Source organism: Saccostrea cucullata, unplaced genomic scaffold, assembly GCF_032062105.1.
Source record: "Saccostrea cucullata isolate Sc308-1 unplaced genomic scaffold, CSIRO_AGI_Scuc_v1 ctg9768, whole genome shotgun sequence".
NCBI classification, from domain to species: Eukaryota; Metazoa; Mollusca; class Bivalvia; order Ostreida; family Ostreidae; genus Saccostrea; species Saccostrea cuccullata.
Window position 1 is genome coordinate 1 of NW_026925073.1, and position 22,975 is coordinate 22,975.

At 35.0% G+C, this 22,975-nt stretch overlaps 2 protein-coding genes across 2 annotated transcripts; one reads left to right on the forward strand and one right to left on the reverse strand.

Moving 5' to 3' along the window:
- Positions 1-147: 147 nt before the first annotated feature.
- LOC134268003 (vascular endothelial growth factor receptor 3-like) lies at positions 148-9,161 on the forward strand (the record flags this gene model as incomplete). The annotated part of the gene is made up of 8 exons (XM_062750209.1): positions 148-267; positions 438-721; positions 1,024-1,146; positions 2,118-2,188; positions 2,373-2,413; positions 2,502-2,601; positions 2,733-2,838; positions 3,037-9,161. Coding segments are annotated over 8 exons (1,427 nt in total), but the record flags the coding sequence as incomplete, so codon positions are not given.
- Positions 9,162-10,827: 1,666 nt separating this feature from the next.
- Positions 10,828-22,166, reverse strand: LOC134268002 (myotubularin-related protein 2-like). Its single transcript, XM_062750208.1, has 16 exons — positions 21,978-22,166; positions 21,499-21,577; positions 21,240-21,334; positions 20,880-20,990; positions 20,684-20,785; positions 20,388-20,471; positions 19,525-19,599; positions 19,340-19,414; positions 16,540-16,731; positions 16,228-16,319; positions 16,009-16,102; positions 15,796-15,894; positions 15,416-15,616; positions 14,873-14,986; positions 12,780-12,959; positions 10,828-12,642 (listed from the first exon to the last, which is right to left on the reverse strand). Exons 1-16 carry the CDS (start codon positions 22,149-22,151, stop codon positions 12,484-12,486), a joined length of 1,926 nt encoding a protein of 641 aa, XP_062606192.1. The 5' UTR covers positions 22,152-22,166; the 3' UTR covers positions 10,828-12,483.
- Positions 22,167-22,975: the final 809 nt, after the last annotated feature.

Genomic DNA, 22,975 nt, shown 5'->3' on the forward strand with positions numbered 1-22,975 from the left:
TTTAGGGTATCAATGACTTTTATTATAGAGAGTTTGGAGAAATTCTGAGACTATGCGTGCCACAGCTCCTATATAAAATTTCAAGTCATTACAGAGAATGGCTCTTAAAACTATATATCTGTCATATATATGTTTTTTGTTACCCAGATTGTACTGACAGAGAACAAATGATGGCGTTATTGTCAGAACTCAAGATTCTCATTCATGTGGGACAACATCTTAACATTGTCAACTTACTGGGGGCCGTCACCAAAGATATTAGATATGGTAACGGTGTTCATCCTTCTTATATATATATTTATAAACTACCTATAATATGTCAAGGAAAGATAAATAAAAATCCATGAACCAAAATTTTTTTCGTCAAAAAATTTCCAAAGTAGCAGACTCGTAGAAATTTAAATCAAATTACAAAACTGTCTTTATAAATTGTGTAGGTGAGCTGTATGTGATTGTGGAATACTGTCATTTCGGAAACCTTCGGTCCTATCTACTGAAACATAAGGAAGAGTTCCGAGACGTAATGGAGGACTACATGGACCCTGCCCATCAGAAAAAACGTGAGGCAGCCCGAGAGGCAGCCGCCAATAAGCCGTACTACTTAAACAAGGCTCAGATAGAGAACACCGCCGACCTAGTGGGGCCTCCACTGACCACTAAAAACCTCATCTGCTGGTCATTCCAGGTGGCCCGAGGGATGGAGTACCTGGCCTCCAAAAAAGTAAGGCAGTCAGTATACAGAGGTAGCTCAACAGGACTGGACTGTATGTTTGTTCTAGTCTCAGTCAAAACCTTTAGTTTGTTAATATTCTATTCTCACCTTCATTTCATTTTCATTTTAAGTGAAATATGCTGTTGTTATGCATGATTTTGAATCAAAGTAAGCCAATATTTTGAAAGTGTTTTTGATTTTGAAACATATCTATTGATTGTAACCTGAAGATTAAATAAGATATTTTGTATATTATATGTATTACTGGTACATGAAAATTTGATAATAAAGAAATGTTTGTTTAATTCCAGTATATACACAGAGATCTGGCAGCAAGAAACGTTCTTTTAGCTGAGGACAACATCGTCAAAATATGTGACTTTGGGTTAGCCAAGGATTTGTACAATAATCCAGAATATCTAAAGAAAACAGATGTAAGGGTTTGGTTAACTCCTATCTCATCTTTGCTAGCCAAGGGTTTCTGATACGCTACTTTCCTCATAAACCCTTGGCCTACGGTGTTCATAGAAATAGGGATTTTTTTCCAGAGTTCTGATTGGATTTCAGTACACCCAGGTCGACCAATCAGCAATTGTTTTTTGTAAATGACGATATTTGCGTTCGGGATACATCTTCACTCTTTAATCTCGGAAATGAAAAACGCAAGTAAACAACGATCCGTAAGATAACATTCAATTCTATGAATAGCCATGGTGTCATCCAATATCTTCTAAATATGTTATTAAGATTCTATATTGAAGCTTAAGATTTGTTCTATAAATAATGAATAAACATAACTCAATTATTGCTTCTTAATCATTCTTGAAAAAACTTTGATTTCATTTTTTTTTAACGCGTGTCTTTATTTCTGGCGATGACGCAATCTGTGCGTACCTGATAGATTCGAGATCACGTGACGGAAAACAATCCCGTCTTTTGACTTCACCGTATGCCAAGGGTTTATGAGCAGAGGAGCGTATCAGAAACCCTTGGCTAGCGAAGATGCTCCTATCTGAGTGCCTTTGATATTGAAGTTTTTAGTTTTCTTAGCAGAATCTTTCTCAGACTTGGACTGTCCAGTATCAGATTGTGATGTTGTTAACTTATTCTTACCCTTCTTTTGATATTAACAAAATCTTATGAAATCTTGAACTGCAGTGAAATAGTGATGAATGATAAATTATATTATTAGTATAATTGTTTTTAACAACAGTTGTTCCAGGATTTGATTTTATGCACGAAGCTTTTCATCACAGAATAATCTCTTTGTACATTAGATTCTGTTTGACCTTGACTTTTCTAGGATTGTGAAACTCACTGTTTAACTTGACCAGTCTCTGATTTAATTAACACATTTTTTGACAATACACATGTAACATGACTCTTATCTTGATTTTTAAAACAGGGACCAGTTCCTGTGAAGTGGATGGCTATTGAATCTCTAACTCACAGACTGTACACCACAAAGAGTGACGTGTAAGTTCACATGAATGTATTCACTTTATCAAGGTTACTGTGCATTCTTTGTGGGATAAAAGTATGTCCCTAACATTATTTTTAAGGAAAGCATGATAAGTAAATTCCTTGATATAAATTTAAAGCATCTCTAATTTTGTGATTTATCTAATTTTGTGATTTATCTAGTTTTGTGATTTATCAGGTGGTCATATGGTGTCTTTCTATGGGAGTTATTTTCTCTGGGTGAGTAGTAATCAGTGATTTTTCTGAGGTGATTATTTGATGTAAGTAGACATTATGTCTAAGTTAACATCTCGTTTGTGATGTACAGGTGGTAGTCCATACCCTGGGGTGGAAATTAACGAGAAGTTTATTGGGCTCCTTCAGGATGGATACAGAATGGAGAAGCCACGATATGCCACCGATGAAATGTATGTAGAAAACAGAGAATAATGATTTGTAGGGAAATTCTGAAGGTCTTGTCAAATTTTGCCAATATCTTTGAATTGGATTTTCAAATGAAGGGGATGATAAGCTTTATATAAAGTCATTTCTGTTTCAGGTACAAGGTCATGCAGGCGACCTGGAGGGATGACCCAGAGGACAGACCTACTTTTACACAACTCGCCAACATCATGGGCGATTTCCTGGAAGAAAATGTCAAACAGGTAGGCAGCTTAAGACAGTTTTTGGAAAAATACTAAATAAAAAAAAAAGATAGTACCTTAAGTCTTGCCATGAATATACAATGTACACACACATGTATGTTATTTTTTGTACATTTTGAAAAAAATTAATTCACTCTTCTGACAGTACATAAATATCACAGATTTATTGCTTACAAATTGTATAATTCATTGGAACAGTATTACTTGGATCTGAATGAGCCGTATCTTAAGATGGTGGACCTTGAGGGCGGGGCTTGTGGGGGACCAGAGAGTGAGGGCTACCTTAAAATGAGTGACAGAGACAAAAAGTCAGACTACCTTAAAATGGGGCTGGCCCCTCCCCCACCGGTGGACCAGGAAGAGTATGATGGAGGTGTGTCTTATGTGAATGAGAAAAAATGGAACAAAAAGAAGGAGAAGGGAGATTCTATGGAGCTTCAGCCTCTGACAAAATCTATGGAGGAAGAGGAGGAGGTACAACTCCGTAAAAAAGATCGGGAAAATTCTCCCTCCAACACAAACATGCGGGTGGATGTTCACAGAAGTGATGATACAGATAGCGGACATTCCAGTACATACGCACCGGGCACACCGCCAGACGTCGGAAACGACGGCTACCTTGTACCAAAGATGGGACCAGATCAAACTCAGGTGTTTGTATTGAAGAACAAATCGAGTCCAGCTAAAAATAAATCTAAGTGTAGTGAGTTTACGAAGGATTATCACGACCCCCCGCCCACGTACTCAACAGTATTACAGGACAGTGATATTGATGTCTGATGCTAAAGCTGACTCCAAGAATCAGCCTTGTGTTGTCTTTTATTTACTGGTATTGCTTCTTAATGAGTGCAAGAAACCCTTAAATTTGGCATGGAAATTTCCTTTTTGAAACATTCTCCTACTTTTTTACAACAAATTCTGTGCCTGATCAAAGCAACCCGAATATATCTATGTTTTTACTATTATAAGAATGGACTAGTCCTGAATTAATTAAGATTTTTGCTTGTAGATAGACATGTATCAACTACTGACTGTAAATACTGTATAGTAGAGTAGTATCTAATGAAACTGCCGAACTTGTTACTAGCATTATCAGCATTATTTTGTACACTGTAGGTTGTTAAGATCTCCTGTAGCATAATTCATTTTGAATATCTATAATGATATTGTTTTATTGTCTGAATACATTTTACATAATGGCATATAGCACACTGGGAAAAGGAAGGGGAATTTTCATTGTGTTCAATTTGACTTTTATCAAAGATTATCCAATGGCATTGAACAATCTGGAATAAGTGAGCAGAAACATTTTTATCAATTAGAAAATGATTCGCTGTTTCTTGGAAAAATAAATTGACATACTTACATAATGGAAACATACAGTAGATGGAGATGTCAGGAATGAAAAAAAGATTTTTAGATTATTAACTTGTTATTAAATCTTGTAAATGTATATTAACTCTTATCAGTTATTGCACCTGATGTATTTGGTAGATTACTTTTTTCATATACAAGTACCGTACCGGTTTTGTATGGTAATTAAGCTTTCTGCTTTCACACAAGTATTTGTTGTTTACAGCAAATTTGTTTTTTCATATATATGTACCCCGGTACACACCTGTTGTTTACAGTAAGTTTGTTTTTATTTGTCTTACAAGTACATGTATATGATAAGATTGTTTTCCTTATAAGTAATTGTTGTATATGGTTTAGATTGTTTTTAATTACAAGAATATGTTGTATACAGTAAGACTGGTTTTATCTACAATAACCTGTTGTAAAGGGTAACATTGTTTTTCCACACAAGCACCTGTTGTTGATTGTTGAAACAAAAACCAGTAGTCTAATATCATTAGATTTTATTAGCTTTAACTGCTTTTTAACTTTACAATACTGTGGTTTTATTTTAGAATCTCACATTTGCTTTGAGACTGTCACCATATGCATATCCCAAATTCTTCCTTTTCTTGCCATTTTGAATCAGTAGTTGCTTATATTAATTGTGTCTAAAATTTTACAACACACTATATGTTTTGCTATTTATGCATTTTGAGAACCTTTTACCAGTGCCTCATCTTGTTTTTATGACTTTTGTATGGTATTTTATTCGCTCATATTTTAGGATTTCTGTATGGGGTTTTACAAACTGTTTTGAAGGACTTATGGGGTTTTATTAGCTCAAGTTTTATAGGAAATTCTGTAAGGTATTCATTAGCCCAGTTTCATAGGAATTCTTTAAAGGGATTTTATTGGCTCAGTTTTAAGGAATTCTATGTGGGATTTTATCAGCTCACTTTTATAGGATTTCTGTATGGGATTTTTAGCTCTTCTGAGCCAAAGGCTCAAAGAGCTAATGCTATGGCCATTTGTGCGGTGTGCGTCGTGCGGTGTGCGTTAACTTTTTAGAATATGGGCCATAACTCAAGAACCCCTTGGCCAATTATTGTCAAATTTGTCACAGGGTATCCTTGGCCCAAGAGCTACCATTTATACTAAAATTAGGGGTGGGACCCTAAAACAAGGGGAGATAATCACGAAAATAAAACCAAAAGTACTGGTTGCTAAAAAATCTTCTTCTCCAGAACCACCAGGCAGATACTCACCAAACTTACATACAAGGGTCAGAATATGTTGAAGATTAAAAATTGTTCAAGGCATGACCCTGGGGCAAAGGGCGTGGTCTCAAGGTCACTTCAAAATTGACCAAAATTTACATTTATTAAAAACGTTGATATTTTGCTTACTATAAAGAGTAGGATCATCAAATCTTGTAAGTTGATGCATCTCAGGACTTGACATCATGTTAATACAAAAGTAGGTCACGGTGACCTACTTTTTAGCTCACCTGAGCCGAAGGCTCAAGTGAGCTTTTCTGATCACATTTTGTTCGTCGTCCGTCTGTCCGTCTGTCTGTCTGTCTGTCCGTCTGTAAACTTTTCACATTTTCGACTTCTTCTCAAGAACCGCTGGGCCAATTTCAACCAAACTTGCCACAAATTATCCTTGGGTGAAGGGGATTCAAGTTTGTTCAAATGAAGGGCCACGCCCTCATTCAAGGGGAGATAATTGGGAATTAATGAAAATTTAATGGTATGTTTTAAAAATCTTCTTCTAAAGAACCACTGTGCCAGGAAAGATGAAACTTATGGGGAAACATCCTCAGGTAGTGTAGATTCAAGTTTGTTCAAATCATGACCCCCGGGGTAGGGCGGGGCCACAATGGCCGACCAAAGTTTTACATAGAAAAATATAGGAAAATTTTTTAAAAATCTTCTTCTCAAGAATAGCAAAGCCATAATTGATCATATTTATATGGAAGCATTGTCATGCAGTGTAGATTCAAATTTGTTCAAATGATGATCCCCAGGGGTAGGGCGGGGCCACAATTAATGGCCGACATAAGTTTTACATAGAAATATATAGGAAAATTCTTTAAAAAACTTCTTCTCAAGAACAGCAAAGCCATAATTGATCATATTTATATTAAAGCATCCTCAGGTAATGTAGATTCATATTTGTTCAAATGATGACCTCCAGGGGTAGGGCGAGGCCACAATGGCCGACCAAAGTTTTACATAGAAATATATAGGAAAATTCTTTAAAAATCTTCTTCTCAAATATAGCAAAGCCATAATTGATCATATTTATATTAAAGCATCGTCAGATAGTGTAGATTCAAGTTTGTTCAAATCATGACCCCCGGGGGTTAAGGGCGGGGCCACAATGGCCGACCAAAGTTTTACATAGACATATATAGGAAAATTCTTTAAAAATCTTCTTCTCAAGAATAGCAAAGCCATAATTGATCATATTTATATGGAAGCATCGTCAGATAGTGTAGATTCAAGTTTGTTCAAATGATGACCCCCAGGGGTAGGGCGGGGCCACAATGGCCGACCAAAGTTTTACATAGAAAAATATAGGAAAATTCTTTAAAAATCTTCTTCTCAAGAATAGCAAAGCCATAATTGATCATATTTATATGGAAGCATCATCAGATAGTGTAGATTCAAGTTTGTTCAAATCATGACCCCCGGGGGTAGGGCGGGGCCACAATGGCCGACCAAAGTTTTATATAGAAATATATAGGAAAATTCTTTAAAAATCTTCTTCTCAAGAACAGCAAAGCCATAATTGATCATATTTATATGGAAGCATCGTCAGGTAGTGTAGATTCAAGTTTGTTCAAATCATGACCACGGGGGTGGGGCGGGGCCACAATGGCAGACCAAAGTTTAACATAGAAATATGTAGGAAAATTCTTTAAAAATCTTCTTCTCAAGAACAGCAAAGCCATGATTAATCATATTTATATGGAAGCGTCGTCAGGTAGTGTAGATTCAAGTTTGTTCAAATCAAGGCCCCGGGGGGTAGGGGCGGGGCCACAATGGCCGACCAAAGTTTTACATAGACATAGGAAAATTCTTTAAAAATCATCTTCTCAACAAGAATAGCAAAACCATGATTGGTCATGGGACTACTTTTGGATTTAAACTTTTCAATAATAAACCAATTTCTACTTTTTCCTAGCCACAGTGCTCAGGTGAGCGATGTGGCCCATGGGCCTTTTGTTAAATTTTACGGGCTTTTGTTTTCGAATTGATTTAGAGGCATATTTTGGACACTTTAAGGCCTATGATCATAAAACTTTGTCAGTTGGTTCATCTTGGGTCCACAAACAACATCAACTAAAAAGTAGGTCATCGTGACCTACTTTTTGAATTTTATGGCTAATCTTTTCTAAAACATTTAATCCCATTATTTCAGACACCGAGAGGTTTAGAATCTCCAAATCTTGTAAGTTGATGCATCTAGAGGCGTTAAAACATATTTATTAAAAAGTAGGTCACTGTGACCTACTTTTTGAACTTTGCAGGCATTTGTTTTTAAATTGTTTAAAAGGCATATTTTGAATACTATTAGACCTATGACCATCAAATTTTGTCAGTTGATGCATCTTTGGTCTTCAGAAAATGTCGACCAAAAAGTAGGTCACTGTGACATACTTTCGACATTTTATGGCTAGATTTAAGTATCTCGGGTACTAATTGGCTTAGAATCATTAAAATTTGTCAGTTGATGCATCTTGGGTTTTCGGAGATTAACGACCAAAAAGTAGGTCACAGTGACCTACTTTTGACATTTTATGGCTATATTTTAGTATCTCAGGTACTTATTGGCTTAGAATCATCAAACTTTGTCATTCGATGCATCTTTATTTTATTTCATTTTACGGGTTTTCGGAGCATGTCGACCAAAAAGTAGGTCACAGTGACCTCTTTTTGACATTTTATGGCTAGTTTTATGTATCTCAGGTGCTAATTGGTTTAGAATCATCAAATTTTGTCACTTGATGCATCTTAGATTTTCGGAGCATGTTGACCAAAAAGTAGGTCACGGTGACCCACTTTTGAATATCTCAGATACTGATTGGCTCAGAATCATCAAACTATGTCAGTAGATGCAGCTTGGGTTTTCGGAGAATGTCGACCAAAAAGTAGGTCACATTGACCTACTTTTGTCATTTTATGGCTAAATTTAGGTATTTCGGGTACTTATTGGTTTGAAATCATCAAACTTTGTTATTTGATGCACCTTGGGTTCTTGGAGAATGATGATCAAAATATAGGTCACAGTGACCTACTTGTGACATTTATGGCTATATTTAAGTATTCTAGGGTACTTATTGGCTTAGAATTGTCAAACTTTGTCAGTTTATGCACCTTGGGTTTTTGGAGAATGTTGACCAATAAGTAGGTCACTGTGACCCACTTTTAAATATCTCAAGTACTTATTGGCTTAGAATCAACAATCTTGGTCAATTAATGCATCTTGTGCCCTCAGAAAATTTCAATCAAAAAGTAGGTCACCATGACCTACTTATAGTATTTTATAGTTACATGTAAATATCTTCAGCCCTAACTGGCTAAGAATCATCAAACTTTGTCAGTTGATGCATCTTGGGTCTTAGGATAGATTGTATAATTTATCAGAAGAGCGATTCAAGGCCCTTGGGCCTCTTGTATTAATCCAGTTTGATCTCTTGGGAGATTTTGTTTGCTGTTTTGAAGGCTGAAATAATGGCAATTCAAACCTTATCCAGAGACCAGCACATACATATGTACAATTCAAGATTTCAAAAATTTGAAAGTATTCTTCTCTTTGTTATATACATATCAAAGATAAGCCATAATAATAGTGCAATAGACCATTCTTACATAGTTCATCTTACAGAAGTCATTGAATAATAGTCTTACCATATAAATAATCAGGTGTTTATACAGTACCTATTGTACATATATCTAATAAAGTCAGCACACATTTTTTTAAAAATGTTCAGAAAACTAAACTTTTTGATCGTTTTGAATTGTCGATCTTTCTTTTCTATGCCAATTTGAATTAGTTGTACACATTTAGGTACATGAAATGTACTGGTTGATATCTGTATATATAAATTGAGTGTTGTCTACAAGGTAAATGTAATCGTGTTATATTGTCGACTCAGGTTTCTTATAAAACCTGTGCCTTCATGTCTTGTACATTTCATTTTAAAATACCTCATTTTCATTCCATTTATAGTCTAGTCACCTTAATATATCAGATTTTACTTACACCTTATTTTTCCAAATTGGACCACGAATTCAGATTAGGACTGCAATTTTTCTACCACAGGTTGTGAAGTTACGGCATTTCTACAACCAACATGTAGCAAAAGTTTTTTAATGTTTTTAATGAAGTATAATTTACACAGGATAAGCTTTGTCATTCTTTATTAATTGTTGTATTCAGTACTTGTTGGTTTTTATAAAGCCAGAAAAATGCAATAAATATATACAGTATATATATGTTTATCTTTGTTTTTGACTATCACATAAATTACAGCTGTACAGTTATAAGAACTGAAGACCATTACATTTCTTTTCCACTGTCTGGAACCTTTAAATTTAATTCAAAATCACAGGAAACTGCAAGTTAGACCATGAATTTCAATAAGAATTTTATACCATATATACTTGCAATGCAGAATATTTGGAGTTACATTTTTGACATTTCAGACACTATGTCTGAATTTTAAGTCCCAGAAATCTAGGTACATGTATTTTTCTGGATGAAAAAATGTGGTATTTTCTTATTGACCCTGGCAATCATTGAACAAAGTCAGAATGTGTTCTGAGGATTCTTTAAATGCAGAAAAAGAATATCTAAGGTTACCATATGAATAAAGTTCTTACAGAGTTTAATGTTTTTATTTTTGTTTAAAATTTACATAGTTTTTAACAATAAATGAATAATGGTGTCTTCGTCCAAAAAACTACTTGGAAATGAAGCAGATGAATACAATAGACCAATTGTTTATATGGCCAAAAATTATACTGAATTACTAACTGGTCAAAGACAGTTTCCTTGTAAATAATATAACCAAAAATAAATTCTAATGCAATTGTTTTGTAAAACGTTTTGATTGGCTGATGCGCTTTGTTTGAAGCAGTAAAACAAACATTAATGAGAGTGAAAGCTTTTCATTGCGACGTCATAATAGAGCGACGCAAAAACACAATGCTCAGTGACATAATTTATTTATAAACTTTTTGATCGTTTTGAATTGTCGATCTTTCTTTTCTATGCCAATTTGAATTAGTTGTACACATTTAGGTACATGAAATGTACTGGTTGATATCTGTATATATAAATTGAGTGTTGTCTACAAGGTAAATGTAATCGTGTTATATTGTCGACTCAGGTTTCTTATAAAACCTGTGCCTTCATGTCTTGTACATTTCATTTTAAAATACCTCATTTTCATTCCATTTATAGTCTAGTCACCTTAATATATCAGATTTTACTTACACCTTATTTTTCCAAATTGGACCACGAATTCAGATTAGGACTGCAATTTTTCTACCACAGGTTGTGAAGTTACGGCATTTCTACAACCAACATGTAGCAAAAGTTTTTTAATGTTTTTAATGAAGTATAATTTACACAGGATAAGCTTTGTCATTCTTTAATTGCTGTATTCAGTACTTGTTGGTTTTTATAAAGCCAGAAAAATGCAATAAATATATACAGTACAGAATATATATATGTTTCTCTCGTTTTTGACAATATCATAAAATACAGCTGTACAGTTATAAGAACTGAAGACCATAACATTTCTTTTCCACTATATGGAACCTTTAAATTTAATTCAAGATCACAGGAAACTGCAAGTTGGGCTATGAATTTCATCAAGAATTTTATACCATATACACTTGCAATTCAGAATATTTTGAGTTTCAGACACTATGTCTGAATTTTAAGTCCCAGAAATCTAGGTACATGTATTTTTCTGGATGACAAAATGTGGTATTTTCTTATTGACCCTGGCAATCATTGAATAAAGTCAGAATGTGTTCTGAGGATTCTTTAAATGCAGAAAAAGAATATCTAAGGTTACCATATGAATAAAGTTCTTACAGAGTTTAATGTTTTTATTTTTGTTTAAAATTTACATAGTTTTTAACAATAAATGAATAATGGTGTCTTCGTCCAAAAAACTACTTGGAAATGAAGCAGATGAATACAATAGACCAATTGTTTATATGGCCAAAAATTATACTGAATTACTAACTGGTCAAAGACAGTTTCCTTGTAAATAATATAACCAAAAATAAATTCTAATACAATTGTTTTGTAAAACATGTTTTGATTGGCTGATGCGCTTTGTTTGAAGCAGTAAAACGAACATTAATGAGAGTGAAAGCTTTTCATTGTGACATCATAATACAGCAACGCAAAAACACAATGCTCCATGACATAATTGATATAACGAAACTCAACAATCTAATTAAAATTCAATGTTAGATCCTCTCACATACTCGCTACACTAACATCTAACAACATTCCATAGAGGGTCACATCAGAGGTCAAATTCTATCAACCAATCAAATTGTCGCCTGCAAAATCATCGTATATTTGTTGACATCATCGAAGTGAATAGGTCTAGAGCTGTTCCGAATTTGACATCTGATGTGACCCCCTATGGGATGTTGTTAGATGTTAGTGTAGCGAGTATGTGAGCGGATCTAACATCTAGACAACAAACAAAATGCATGGTTGCATTAGAATGGGAATAACTAATTTTCTAATTTGGTATTTGCGACCACTAATGCTGATTTAACGGTCGCAAATACCTTTGAAGACAGTTATTCCCTAAATGGAGTTAATATATATATTTAATTTTAGTTCTTTCAGTAAAAATCGCAAATACCAAATTTGAAGACAGTTATTCCCTAAATGGAGTTAATATATGTATTTAATTTCAGTACTTTCAGTAAACCTCTATGAGACAATAGTCTTCCTTCAATGAGTTACCCTCATACATGTACACGGAAATAAAGTGCTTCACAGACAACCATCATCACATAATTTAATCTGTACTTAAATGAAAAATAAAGCAAATATTTAGTAGTTTATTAATAATCCTCTATTGAGGACAAAAACACTTTATTTAAAAGTATATTATTGCACATATTTGTCCATCTGGACGATATTTAAGAAGTTGTTCAGTCTCTACATTTGTACAAGACAAAATCCAGACACTTGAATATTGGCCGACATCTTCTAAACTACTATGATAAAAGCCAACCAATGCGAGGCAGTGTTTCACACATTGATGGGGGAGGAGATTCTGGGGGGACTGTTTTGGGGAAGCAGCTTCCCTTTAGCTTTCTTGTTTTCAAGCTCTTTAAGAAGTTCATCCACTTTTTTCTGTAACTGTGCCTTCAACATCAATAGTTCTTTGTTCCTCAAATGAATAGGTTCCTTGAAAAAGGAAAAAGAAATGATGAAAGTATTTGTGAGAAAATATAACGAGATCTACCCTGTAAGAGTAACCGTAACGATCCTCTTCTTTTGAACTAATTATAAATGTGTCACTCTTGTGTGAGTGTGAGGTTTACCTGAGGCCTCATACGGGGGTTCCAGCGACAGTAGTACCCGGTCCACAATTCGATTCTCCTGAGGCTGGCCACAGGGAACAGGACGTGCTGCTGGAGGGACGCGGCGTATAGAGGGTTAGTAAACTCCTCCATCTGACAATTAACAAATGACCACAAAGACACCGTCTTCTGTTTCAGACCCTACAACAAACAAGAGGCCCACGGGCCTTATAGGTCACCTGAGTATTTGTAACAACTTTCAAACACTTGAATTTGGATTAAACCAGGGGCCATGAAATTCACGATTCACAATTTTGAAAGAGGCACCATTGCTTATCATAATTATTAACTAAACATGATTACTCTATTTACTTAATACCCAGAGGTAGATCAGAGTAACAAAGAGAAAATCCACTTGCACTTTATACCCAGTTGTGCACCTCACCCTAAAGGAACCACTGACCCAGGGGCCACATATTTCAAAATTTTGCAAATTTTAAAACAAAATGGTGATTAATACCAAAGAGCAGATTTAAAAACATTAATTTATTTTCAGACTATGTAGCCCCCCCCCCCCCCTCCTCCTGACCCAGGGGGCATAAAATTCACAAATTTTATAGGAGGCACTCTTGCTCATCATAACTATGTGCTTAGTTAGTTTATTTAATACCCAAAAGCAGAGAAGAAGATTTTCAAAGAATAAATGCATTTTCACTAAATGATCAATAGAGCCCCCCCCCCCCTAACACCAGAACCCTTAACCCTGGGGCCATAAAATTCACAAATCTGGAAGAGGCACTCTTGCTCATAATAACTATGTGCTTAGTTAGTTTATTTAATACCCAGAAGCAGAGAAGAAGATTTTCAAAGAATAAATGCATTTTCACTATATAATTCATAGAGCCCCACCCTAACACCAGAACCCCTGACCCTGGGGCCATAAAATACACAAATCTGGAAGAGGCACTCTTGCTCATCATAACTATGTACTTAGTGAGTTTATTTAATACCCAGAAGCAGAGAAGAAGATTTTCAAAGAATAAATGCATTTTCACTATATAATTCATAGAGCCCTGCCCTAACTCCAGAATCCCTGACCCTGGGGCCATAAAATTCACAAATCTGGAAGAGGCACTCTTGCTCATCATAACTATGTACTTAGTTAGTTTATTTAATACCCAGGAGCAGAGAAGAAGATTTTCAAAGAAATAATGCATTTTCACTATATAATCTATATAGCCCTGCCCTAGCACTAGAACCCCTGACCCTGGGGCCATGAATTTCACAATTTTGGTAGAGGACTCAATGCCCATTACATTCATGTCAACAGTTTGCCTGCTTGATGTCCAGGAGTAAAGAAGAAGATTTTAAAAGATTGCACTAATTTTAGTGGTTTTGGCCCCACCCCTCAGGCCCCAGGGGGGTGGGGACCATGAAATTCACAATTTTTGTTCCCCTTCACCCATAGATGCTGTATACCAAATTTGGTTGAAATTGGTTCAGTGGTTTCAGAGAAGAAGCTGAAAATGTTCAAATGTTAACACACGACACACGACACACGACGCACGACGCACGACGCACGACGACGGACGAAAACGGATAGCAATAGGTCACCTGAGTTACTCAGGTGACCTAAAAATATAATGTCAGTCCTTAATCCTCCTTATAATGCACAAAGATACTGTACTACAGTATAGAAAATAGCAGATCAGGTTCATTTGTAGTGTGATGTGTGACACTAGAAATCTCTTTACAAGTCCCTTTTCTTGTGTAACATTATCTAATACATCTAGATCCCATTCTTATAAATGAACAATACTGTCATAAGCTAAAAAAAACAAATGCTATTCATTTCTTGTATCCACTCTATTGGTCGGAATAGATAATACTGCTATTATACAATTGTGTGTGTTTGTTTATGGGTGTGTTATGTCATGTGCAAAACGGAAGTGTCATAATTTGCATGTTGAATGCTGCCTTGATTTACAGATATGATCTTCCTGAGGATTTGCTCTGCCCTGTGGTGCCCTTGTCTTTTTAAATAGAATCATAAAGAGTAGTGTTAATCTTTCAGTAAAAAAAAATACAGAACGGACAAGGAAGACAAAGCTGACCTTTTCTGTTCTCTGTTGTTCACAGTTACAGAGGAAGGTTCCAAACAGGCAGCTGAAGGCATTGTCAATGATGGTGATCAGGAAGTGCTCATTGAATTCAAAGGCATTAGGAAACTACAACAAAGGTGTTAAGTAGAATGTAACATATCAAGGAATAGATAAAGCCAGTATGGTTCTCAGATTTTCTAATATTGTTGTGTATTAGAAAACAGTTTTTTAAAATATTTTTCTTGATAATTTGATAGATTAAACTAATTTTCATGAAATTTTTATAACTAGATTGACCAATATTTTGTTATTTTAGAAATTTTGTTCTGCTATGGAAAAAAAGTACAGGTATATGTTTCAAAATTATTATTATTATGGCCAATAATTATTACGTCTAAGTCTTTCTCTCCATTCTGCAGTAATGAAATTTTACAATTATGAGCTCATTTTTTTTTTCTTTCTTACAATGATCTATCTCACAAAAGAGCTATTATAGTTACATGTATAGATATCTATATTCTTTTGATCAGATAAAAACAATGGAATCAGACATACCTGATGAGTCATTTGCCAAACACAGTCGATGAATTGTAAAAATACGGGTGATCGGTCAGTGTCCGAGTGTCTATCCTCCCCATGTCCAATACGCTGGGCAAACTTGTGACCAAAACTCAACCATTCCTTCTCAATAAGCACCTCAAAGCCCTTAATAGTTCTGTAATACGGGTCTAACATCAGGGACGCCAGACTCGTCAGCTGTAAGATTTAAACGTCACTAAAATTTCAGGACTGGTAACTCTTAAAGTGAAATAGTTTAAAACAAACCACTAAAATATCAATTGTTTTGATTATTCAAATTTTTCCTTCAAACTTCTTACTGATCCAAAATGTCAAGTAAAGAGCTCTGAATATGACCACTTTATGTAGTTCCTTACCTGGGCAGTTCTGTCCCAGCCATCACTACAGTGAACCAGTACCGAGGTCTTAGCACTCTCCACTTTATCTGCAACCCTTAGAGCACCTGCTAAAATTTGCTGTAACAGATATTGTATATAACTTAGCAAAATACATAAAAAGAATTGCAAACATTGAGTGTGACATGAAAACCAATAACAGAATACACTATTAAAACAGGTATTAAAACAGACCTTAATGTGATCCAGCCAGTGGGTTGCCTCAATGTTGGACAACCATTTACTGTCATCAATGGTTGGAAAAACAACTTCACGAAGTTTCCTCAGACTGCAAACAAAATATTTAATACAGATTACTTTCAATATTTATCTGGTAACTGGGGTTGTCAACAAGTATTTTGTTACTTGGGTAGTTATTGGAAATCTGATGATACTTAGATCATCGCTACATACCTGTCCTTCATCACGTGAATGTTATGAATGTCAAGGAAAGCTATCTCAGCATTTGTGTACCATTCCTCTCGCTCATACCCCCCACCTTTGGCCTGAAAAAAAAAATCAACATTTTCCTTATTCAAAGATTCAAAGGTTGAACTTAAGAAATGACAGTCTATTGATAATGTGTTTTCAGAGTAAAATAAGTCAACTTTGACATTTTCCATTCAAAGATTCTTTGAACTTCAATGAACTTAGAAAATAACAAAAGTATTGATTCCATGTTTTTGCAGTAAAATAAGTAAACAAAAAACATTAAACATTAGTTACCATATTTGCTAGGGCATTAACAAGAGGCCTGGCATCCATGATAAAGAGTTTGTGTGACTGTGCATTGGCGTCCATGATGGTCTGAATATAGTGCTCATCTTGTCGATTTCTGCGGAGTGGAGCCCCTCCCACCAGGGGCTGGGCAGATCGGGTGATGGTAGCCTGACTTTCTGGGTGGATCCAGGACAACACCTGTTAATCAATAAGATACCATGAATAACATTGTTGTGCATTTTATTATAAAATGTTAAAGTTAAAATGTGAAATACAAGAGGCCCAAGGGCCTTGAATCGCTCTTCTGATAAATTGTACAACCTATCACTTGTATTTGAAGCCTCTAACCCTAAGTATCCTAAGACCAAAGTTGCATCACCTGACAAAGTTTGATGATACTTAGCCAATTAGGACTACTTCTTGGTCTACATTCTTGGAAAACCCAAAATGCATCAACTGACACAGTTTGATGATTCTAAGCCAATAAATACCAGAGATACTTAAATATAGCCATAAAATGTCGAAAGTAGGTCACTGTGACCTACTCTTTGGTCGACATTCTCCGAAAACCCAAGATGCATCAACTGACAAAGTTTGATGATTCTAAGCCAGTAAGTACCAGAGACACTTAAATATAGCCATAAAATGTCGAAAGTAGGTCACCATGACCTACATTTTAGTCGACATTTTTCAGAGTCCAAAGATGCATCTGCTGACTAAGTTTGATAATTCTAAGCCAATAATTACCTGAGATATTCAAAAGTAGGTCATCGAGACCTACTTTTTGGTCGACATTTCCGAAAACCCAAGATGCATCAACTGACAAAGTTTGATGATTCTAAGCCAATAAGTACCTAAGATACTTAAATATAGCCATAAAATGTTAAAAGTAGGTCACTGTGACCTAATTTTTGGTCGTCACTCTCCGAAAACCCAAGATGCATCAACTGACAAAGGTTGATGATTCTAAGCCAATAAGTACCGGAGATACTTAAATATAGCCACAAAATGTCGAAAGTAGGTCACTGTGACCTAATTTTTGGTCGTCACTATCCGAAATCCCAAAATGCATCAACTCACAAAGTTTGATGATTCTAAGCCAATAAATACCTAAGATACTTAAATATAGCCATAAAATGTCGAAAGTACGTCACCGTGACCTAATTTTTGGTCGTCACTCTCCGAAAACCCAAGATGCATCAACTGACAAAGTTTGATGATTCTAAGCCAATAAGTACCGGAGATACTTAAATATAGCCATAAAATGTCGAAAGTAGGTCACTGTGACCTAATTTTTGGTCGTCACTTTCCGAAAACCCAAGATGCATCAACTCACAAAGTTTGATGATTCTAAGCCAATAAATACCTAAGATACTTAAATATAGCCACAAAATGTCGAAAGTAGGTCACTGTGACCTAATTTTTGGTCGTCACTCTCCGAAAACCCAAAATGCATCAACTCACAAAGTTTGATGATTCTAAGCCAATAAATACCTAAGATACTTAAATATAGCCATAAAATGTCGAAAGTAAGTCACAGTGACCTAATTTTTGGTCGTCACTCTCCTAAAAACCAAGATGCATCAACTGACAAAGTTTGATGATTCTAAGCCAATAAATACCTAAGATACTTAAATATAGCCATAACATGTCGAAAGTAGGTCACTGTGACCTAATTTTTGGTTGTCACTTTCCGAAAACCCAAGATGCATCAACTCACAAAGTTTGATGATTCTAAGCCAATAAATACCTAAGATACTTAAATATAGCCATAAAATGTCAAAAGTAGGTCACCGTGACCTACATTTTGGTCGACATTTTTCAGAGTCCCAAGATGCATCTCCTGACCAAGTTTGATGATTTTAGGTCTGAAGGTAATCAAAATATGCCTTTTAAACAATTTGAAAACATATGCATGCAAAATTCTAAAAGTAGGTCACAGTGACCTACTTTTTCTTAAATATGTTTTAAGGTCCCAAGATGCAGCAACTTACAAGATTTGATGATTCTAACCCTTTCATGCCTGAAATAATGGGATTAAATGTTTTAAAAAGGTTAAGTCATAAAGTTCAAAAAGTAGGTCACGGTGACCTACTTTTAAGTTGACGTTGTTCAAGGACCCAAGATGCATCAACTGACTAAGTTTCATGATCATAGGCCTTAAAGTGTCCAAAATATGCCTTCAAATCAATTTGAAAACAAATGCCCGCAAAATTAAAAAAGTAGGTCACCGTGACCTACTTTTGAGTTAACATGATGTGAAGTCCTAAGATGCATCAACTTACAAGATTTGATGATCCTAGTCCTTATAGTAAGCAAAATATAAACATTTTTATTAATTGTAAATTTAGGTCAACTTTAAAGTGACCTTGAGACCACGCCCTTTGCCCCAGGGTCATGCCTTGAACAATTTTTAATCTTCAACATATCCTGATCCTTGTATGTAAGTTTGGTGAAAATCTGCCTGGCAGTTCTGGAGAAGAAGATTTTTTAGCAACTAGTACTTTTGGTTTTGTTTTCCTGATTATCTCCCCTTGTTTTAGGGTCCCAACCCTTATTTTAGTATAAATGGTAGCCCTTAGGCCAAGGATACCCTGTGGAAAATTTGGTACTGATTGGCCAAAGGGTTCTTGAGTTATGGCCCATATTCTAAAAAGTTAACGCACACCGCACACTGCACAAATGGCCATAGCATTAGCTCTTTCAGCCTTTGGCTCAGAAGAGCTAAAAATGTGAAATAAACGTTCAATATTTCTGTATGTAATCATTTCTATTTAATTGTTCAGCTTATTAAAGCCACACTTACAGGTAGTCTATTTCTGGATCGATGTGAAGCTACTTGCTTGAGGTCATCATCTGACACAGCAGCAGGGACTACAAGCTGTAAATAGTCAAATGCAGACATGTATCTTACTTCTAGAGGAAACATCTAACTCAGAGAGAATTTTTGTCATCAAAGATTTACTTGATGCTAATTCCTGATAATCTTACCACAGAGGGATATGTGTCACAAAACTCGTATTTCTCATTTATTTTGGTGATTCTCCAACTCTCTGGAGGAAGGCCCTGGAAAACAAAATCATTCTTAATTATAATCAACTCAAAAATTAATCTATAAACAGACTAAAAAGTCTATTTCGTAAATATTCTTTAGAAATATATCCCTTTAGTTAATTAAATAAGACTCCCAAGGGCCACAACACTCCCCCATCACATTTTGTTCTCCAGAGTTCTAAAATGTATTTTTCCCTATATTTTTATGAAATAAGTTATAACCCATGTTGTGGCCTAATCCTAGCTCCAAGGGGATCTGAGTTTCACAAACTAAACCCATATTTGAAGACATTCTGATCATTAATTAGACTAGCTTTGACATTCTGTGCTGGGGAGGAATTGTTTTCCTATTTACAGGTACAAGTACATGTATTATGCAAATGTGATTGCTAATTTTAACCAAACCCTAGCCTCAGGGTAAAAAAATTGAAAAATCAATCCAACTTGAAATTGATTGCACATCAGCAAGATTTAATGTACTGGTATTATGTCCTTGAAAGTGGAGGATGTGGCTCTTTATGTTAAAGTAAACAATCTGAATTTCCTTTAACCAAGAATCTGAATGTTTTTGGCAATTTTGGTTGAAATTGACCTAGTGATTACTTGAAAGTGAGAACTGAGTTTACAAATGATACTTGATAGACAGACAGATGCCAGATACTCATTGATCAGAAAATTATTATATAATAAAATTTTAATTAAGAAAGACAATCCCCAGCTCCCCTTCCCGTGGAAAAAGTCCTGAAAAAGTTAAAACTAGGGGATATTAAAGGGAGTTTATTGTTTGGACCAACAACTACCTGTCTCCTGTATTCTTCTTCTGGGTTATACACCTTCCACCCATCAATGCCATAGTCTTCTTTAAATTCAAAAGCAAACAGTTGCTGAAACAAGAATATTAATATGATGTAACTTCAACTAAAGATATAATCTATTATACATATTACATAACTTCAACTGAAGTCATAATCTTTCTTTCATCATCAAACTTATGTGTCATTCAGAAGAATGGGAACTTTAAAAAATAAGATTTATTTTAAAAATTTGTAGAAACTTTGAAAGCTATTTTTAATCATTGTTCTGACCCATACAGTACCTGTTTGTTTGTAATGGGAAATGCAAACTGTTGGATTTTCTCAAACACCTGCCTCCTAGAGTGATTTTCTTGTCTGTGGGCGAATCTAATGTTCCTCACATCCTGAAATGGTAAAAATCATATCCACTACTGACAAGATATTCCCTGAAGGAAATCACATGAATAGAATAAGAAAACACAACAGTTGGTTTCTTGCCTTGCAAAGAAGATCAATTCCATAGGCATTCTCTCCTCGACTGGTAGCACCTCCGATTTTCTCTATCTTACTGATAACTCCTAAAGGCACGTCCAGTACAGACGGTGAGTCCTGATAAAAAGATTTGACACATTTAAACTGTTTTAATAATAACATTTCAAATACTGTATTGTGTACATTATTACTATATGTAAATCTTTTTTTCAGTTTTATGTAGGCTTTATGAAGATATTATACATGTATTTACCAATTTCTTTTCTTAATGATATTGCAAAAGAAGTTTTACCAACTGAAGGTATACTACTGGTTTTGTCTGAGCACATAGATTTTTAGCCAAGTTTATTTGATTCTAAAACTAACCCGTTCCACACTTTTAAAGTAAAGTTTGTAGTTGGTCACTGTTAATGTTCCCTTGATTGGTCTGTTGTATGGGCATAGATACGTCACATTTTCATCTAGAAAAATAATTGCAAGTAAAAGTTACATAGAATTTAAATAAGTATTGTCAGGAGACTAGAGGTTGAGTGTGCTGTGCCCTATCCTCCTACAAAAATTGATCAGAATGCCTAGGAAAGAACACAGCTCATACAGTTTCAATTGTATTATGTTTAATATATACCTATTCCTTGCACTTTTTCTCCAGGAAGTAAAGGGATTTCTTCATTTCCAGCAACTTTTGATGACTCCAAAAATGATACCTGAAATAGTTGTACAATAAAAGATTTGATATTCCTGTCTACATCAAAATTCAAATTCTAATCTTGTTTAGTATTTGAACTGTACAATAGTTGCTCATAACCAGAGCAGTGACAATTTGTGTGTAATGGTCAAATGGACACGCCTACTTCGATTTATCAAATAAAGTAGATTAAATCCTCTTAAAAAGCCAATAATTTTCTACTTCCTTTATATGCCGACGTTTAATCCTCCACAAAAATCTCAACAATATATGTTGTCAACAAACTTACTGAATTATCACAGAAAAAAATAAGCTACAAATTCGAATTTCCTCGAGCAATAAAATATTCTTTTATAAAAATGTTACGTTGCAATAATAAAAGTTTTCTGAGTAAAAGTACAGTCATGTAAAAGTCTTGCCTTTGCTGGTTCCGCTGCCGCTGGTTGTTCTCCTGAAGAGTTTGAGGAAGTTGAACAAATCGACTTGGACGGTGATACAGATTCCTTGGAACTATTCGTGGACGATGGTTCCGAGATAGAGTCTGTGCTTGTCCCTGTGTTAACAGCTAGACTGTCTTTATCCGTTCCGTCCATCCTAGTCTTTCGTACTCCAAAGAATTTAATATGAGTCCATTTATTTTAACCAAAACATTTCTTCTATTTTGACACTTAATCTTCCACCACAAGGTGTCGCTCTATTTACATCTTTTGTGGTTTTTTGTACATTGAAGAGCTATATTGAGTAAGTTGTACTATGATTCTTGCTCAAGTGGCAGACACTCACTGACTCTGCAGGTCGGAGATGAGCGTTATTTCAAGTTCGAACTTTTGAAAATATTGGACTTCTTCGATTGTGAAACTTCATGTTTTGCTCATTAACGACTTATAAAGTGAATTTAGACGAAGGAAACAGAAGCTAAGATTTTTGAAAACCACTTTAGACGTGAGCAAAATTTTATAAAGTGTCAAATTTTATTTAGAGGAAGGACCCAGTTTAAAATGACCCCCCCCTTTAATCAATTCCAAATGACTAAGCAGATTTAGTGTTTTAGAAAGTTACATGTACAGATAAGAATTTAGACCTATAATCACAGGCGCTTGCTTCATACACTGCGTTAGTTTTCTTCTATAGTGGTATTATATAGTAGAAAACTAACGCACTGTATGAAACAAGCGCATGTGCCGATAATAGTTTATAGAGATGTGCATATAGGATAAGCTTGTTATCTGAAAGTGATTGTCTTTATTTTACAATAAAACATGTGCAATGTGGCACATCAATAATTTCAACTTTTTTTTTTATTTATAAAACCTAAATTACATGAATATAATTCATGTACACAGGCTATTATAATGGAGAATAAGTTCCTAGTTTTACACGAATAGATTACTATATTAGTAAATGGACCTTACATGTA

Excerpts from the sequence above, each read along its gene's own strand:
- LOC134268002 (XM_062750208.1), bottom strand. The coding sequence starts at position 22,151 with ATGGACGGAACGGATAAAGACAGTCTAGCTGTTAACACAGGGACAAGC. Across the intron at positions 15,617-15,795 it reads GCTGGGACAGAACTGCCCAG|CTGACGAGTCTGGCGTCCCT; the intron begins GTAAGGAACTAC and ends TAAATCTTACAG. Across the intron at positions 14,987-15,415 it reads TTTGGCAAATGACTCATCAG|TTTCCTAATGCCTTTGAATT; the intron begins GTATGTCTGATT and ends CCTTTGTTGTAG.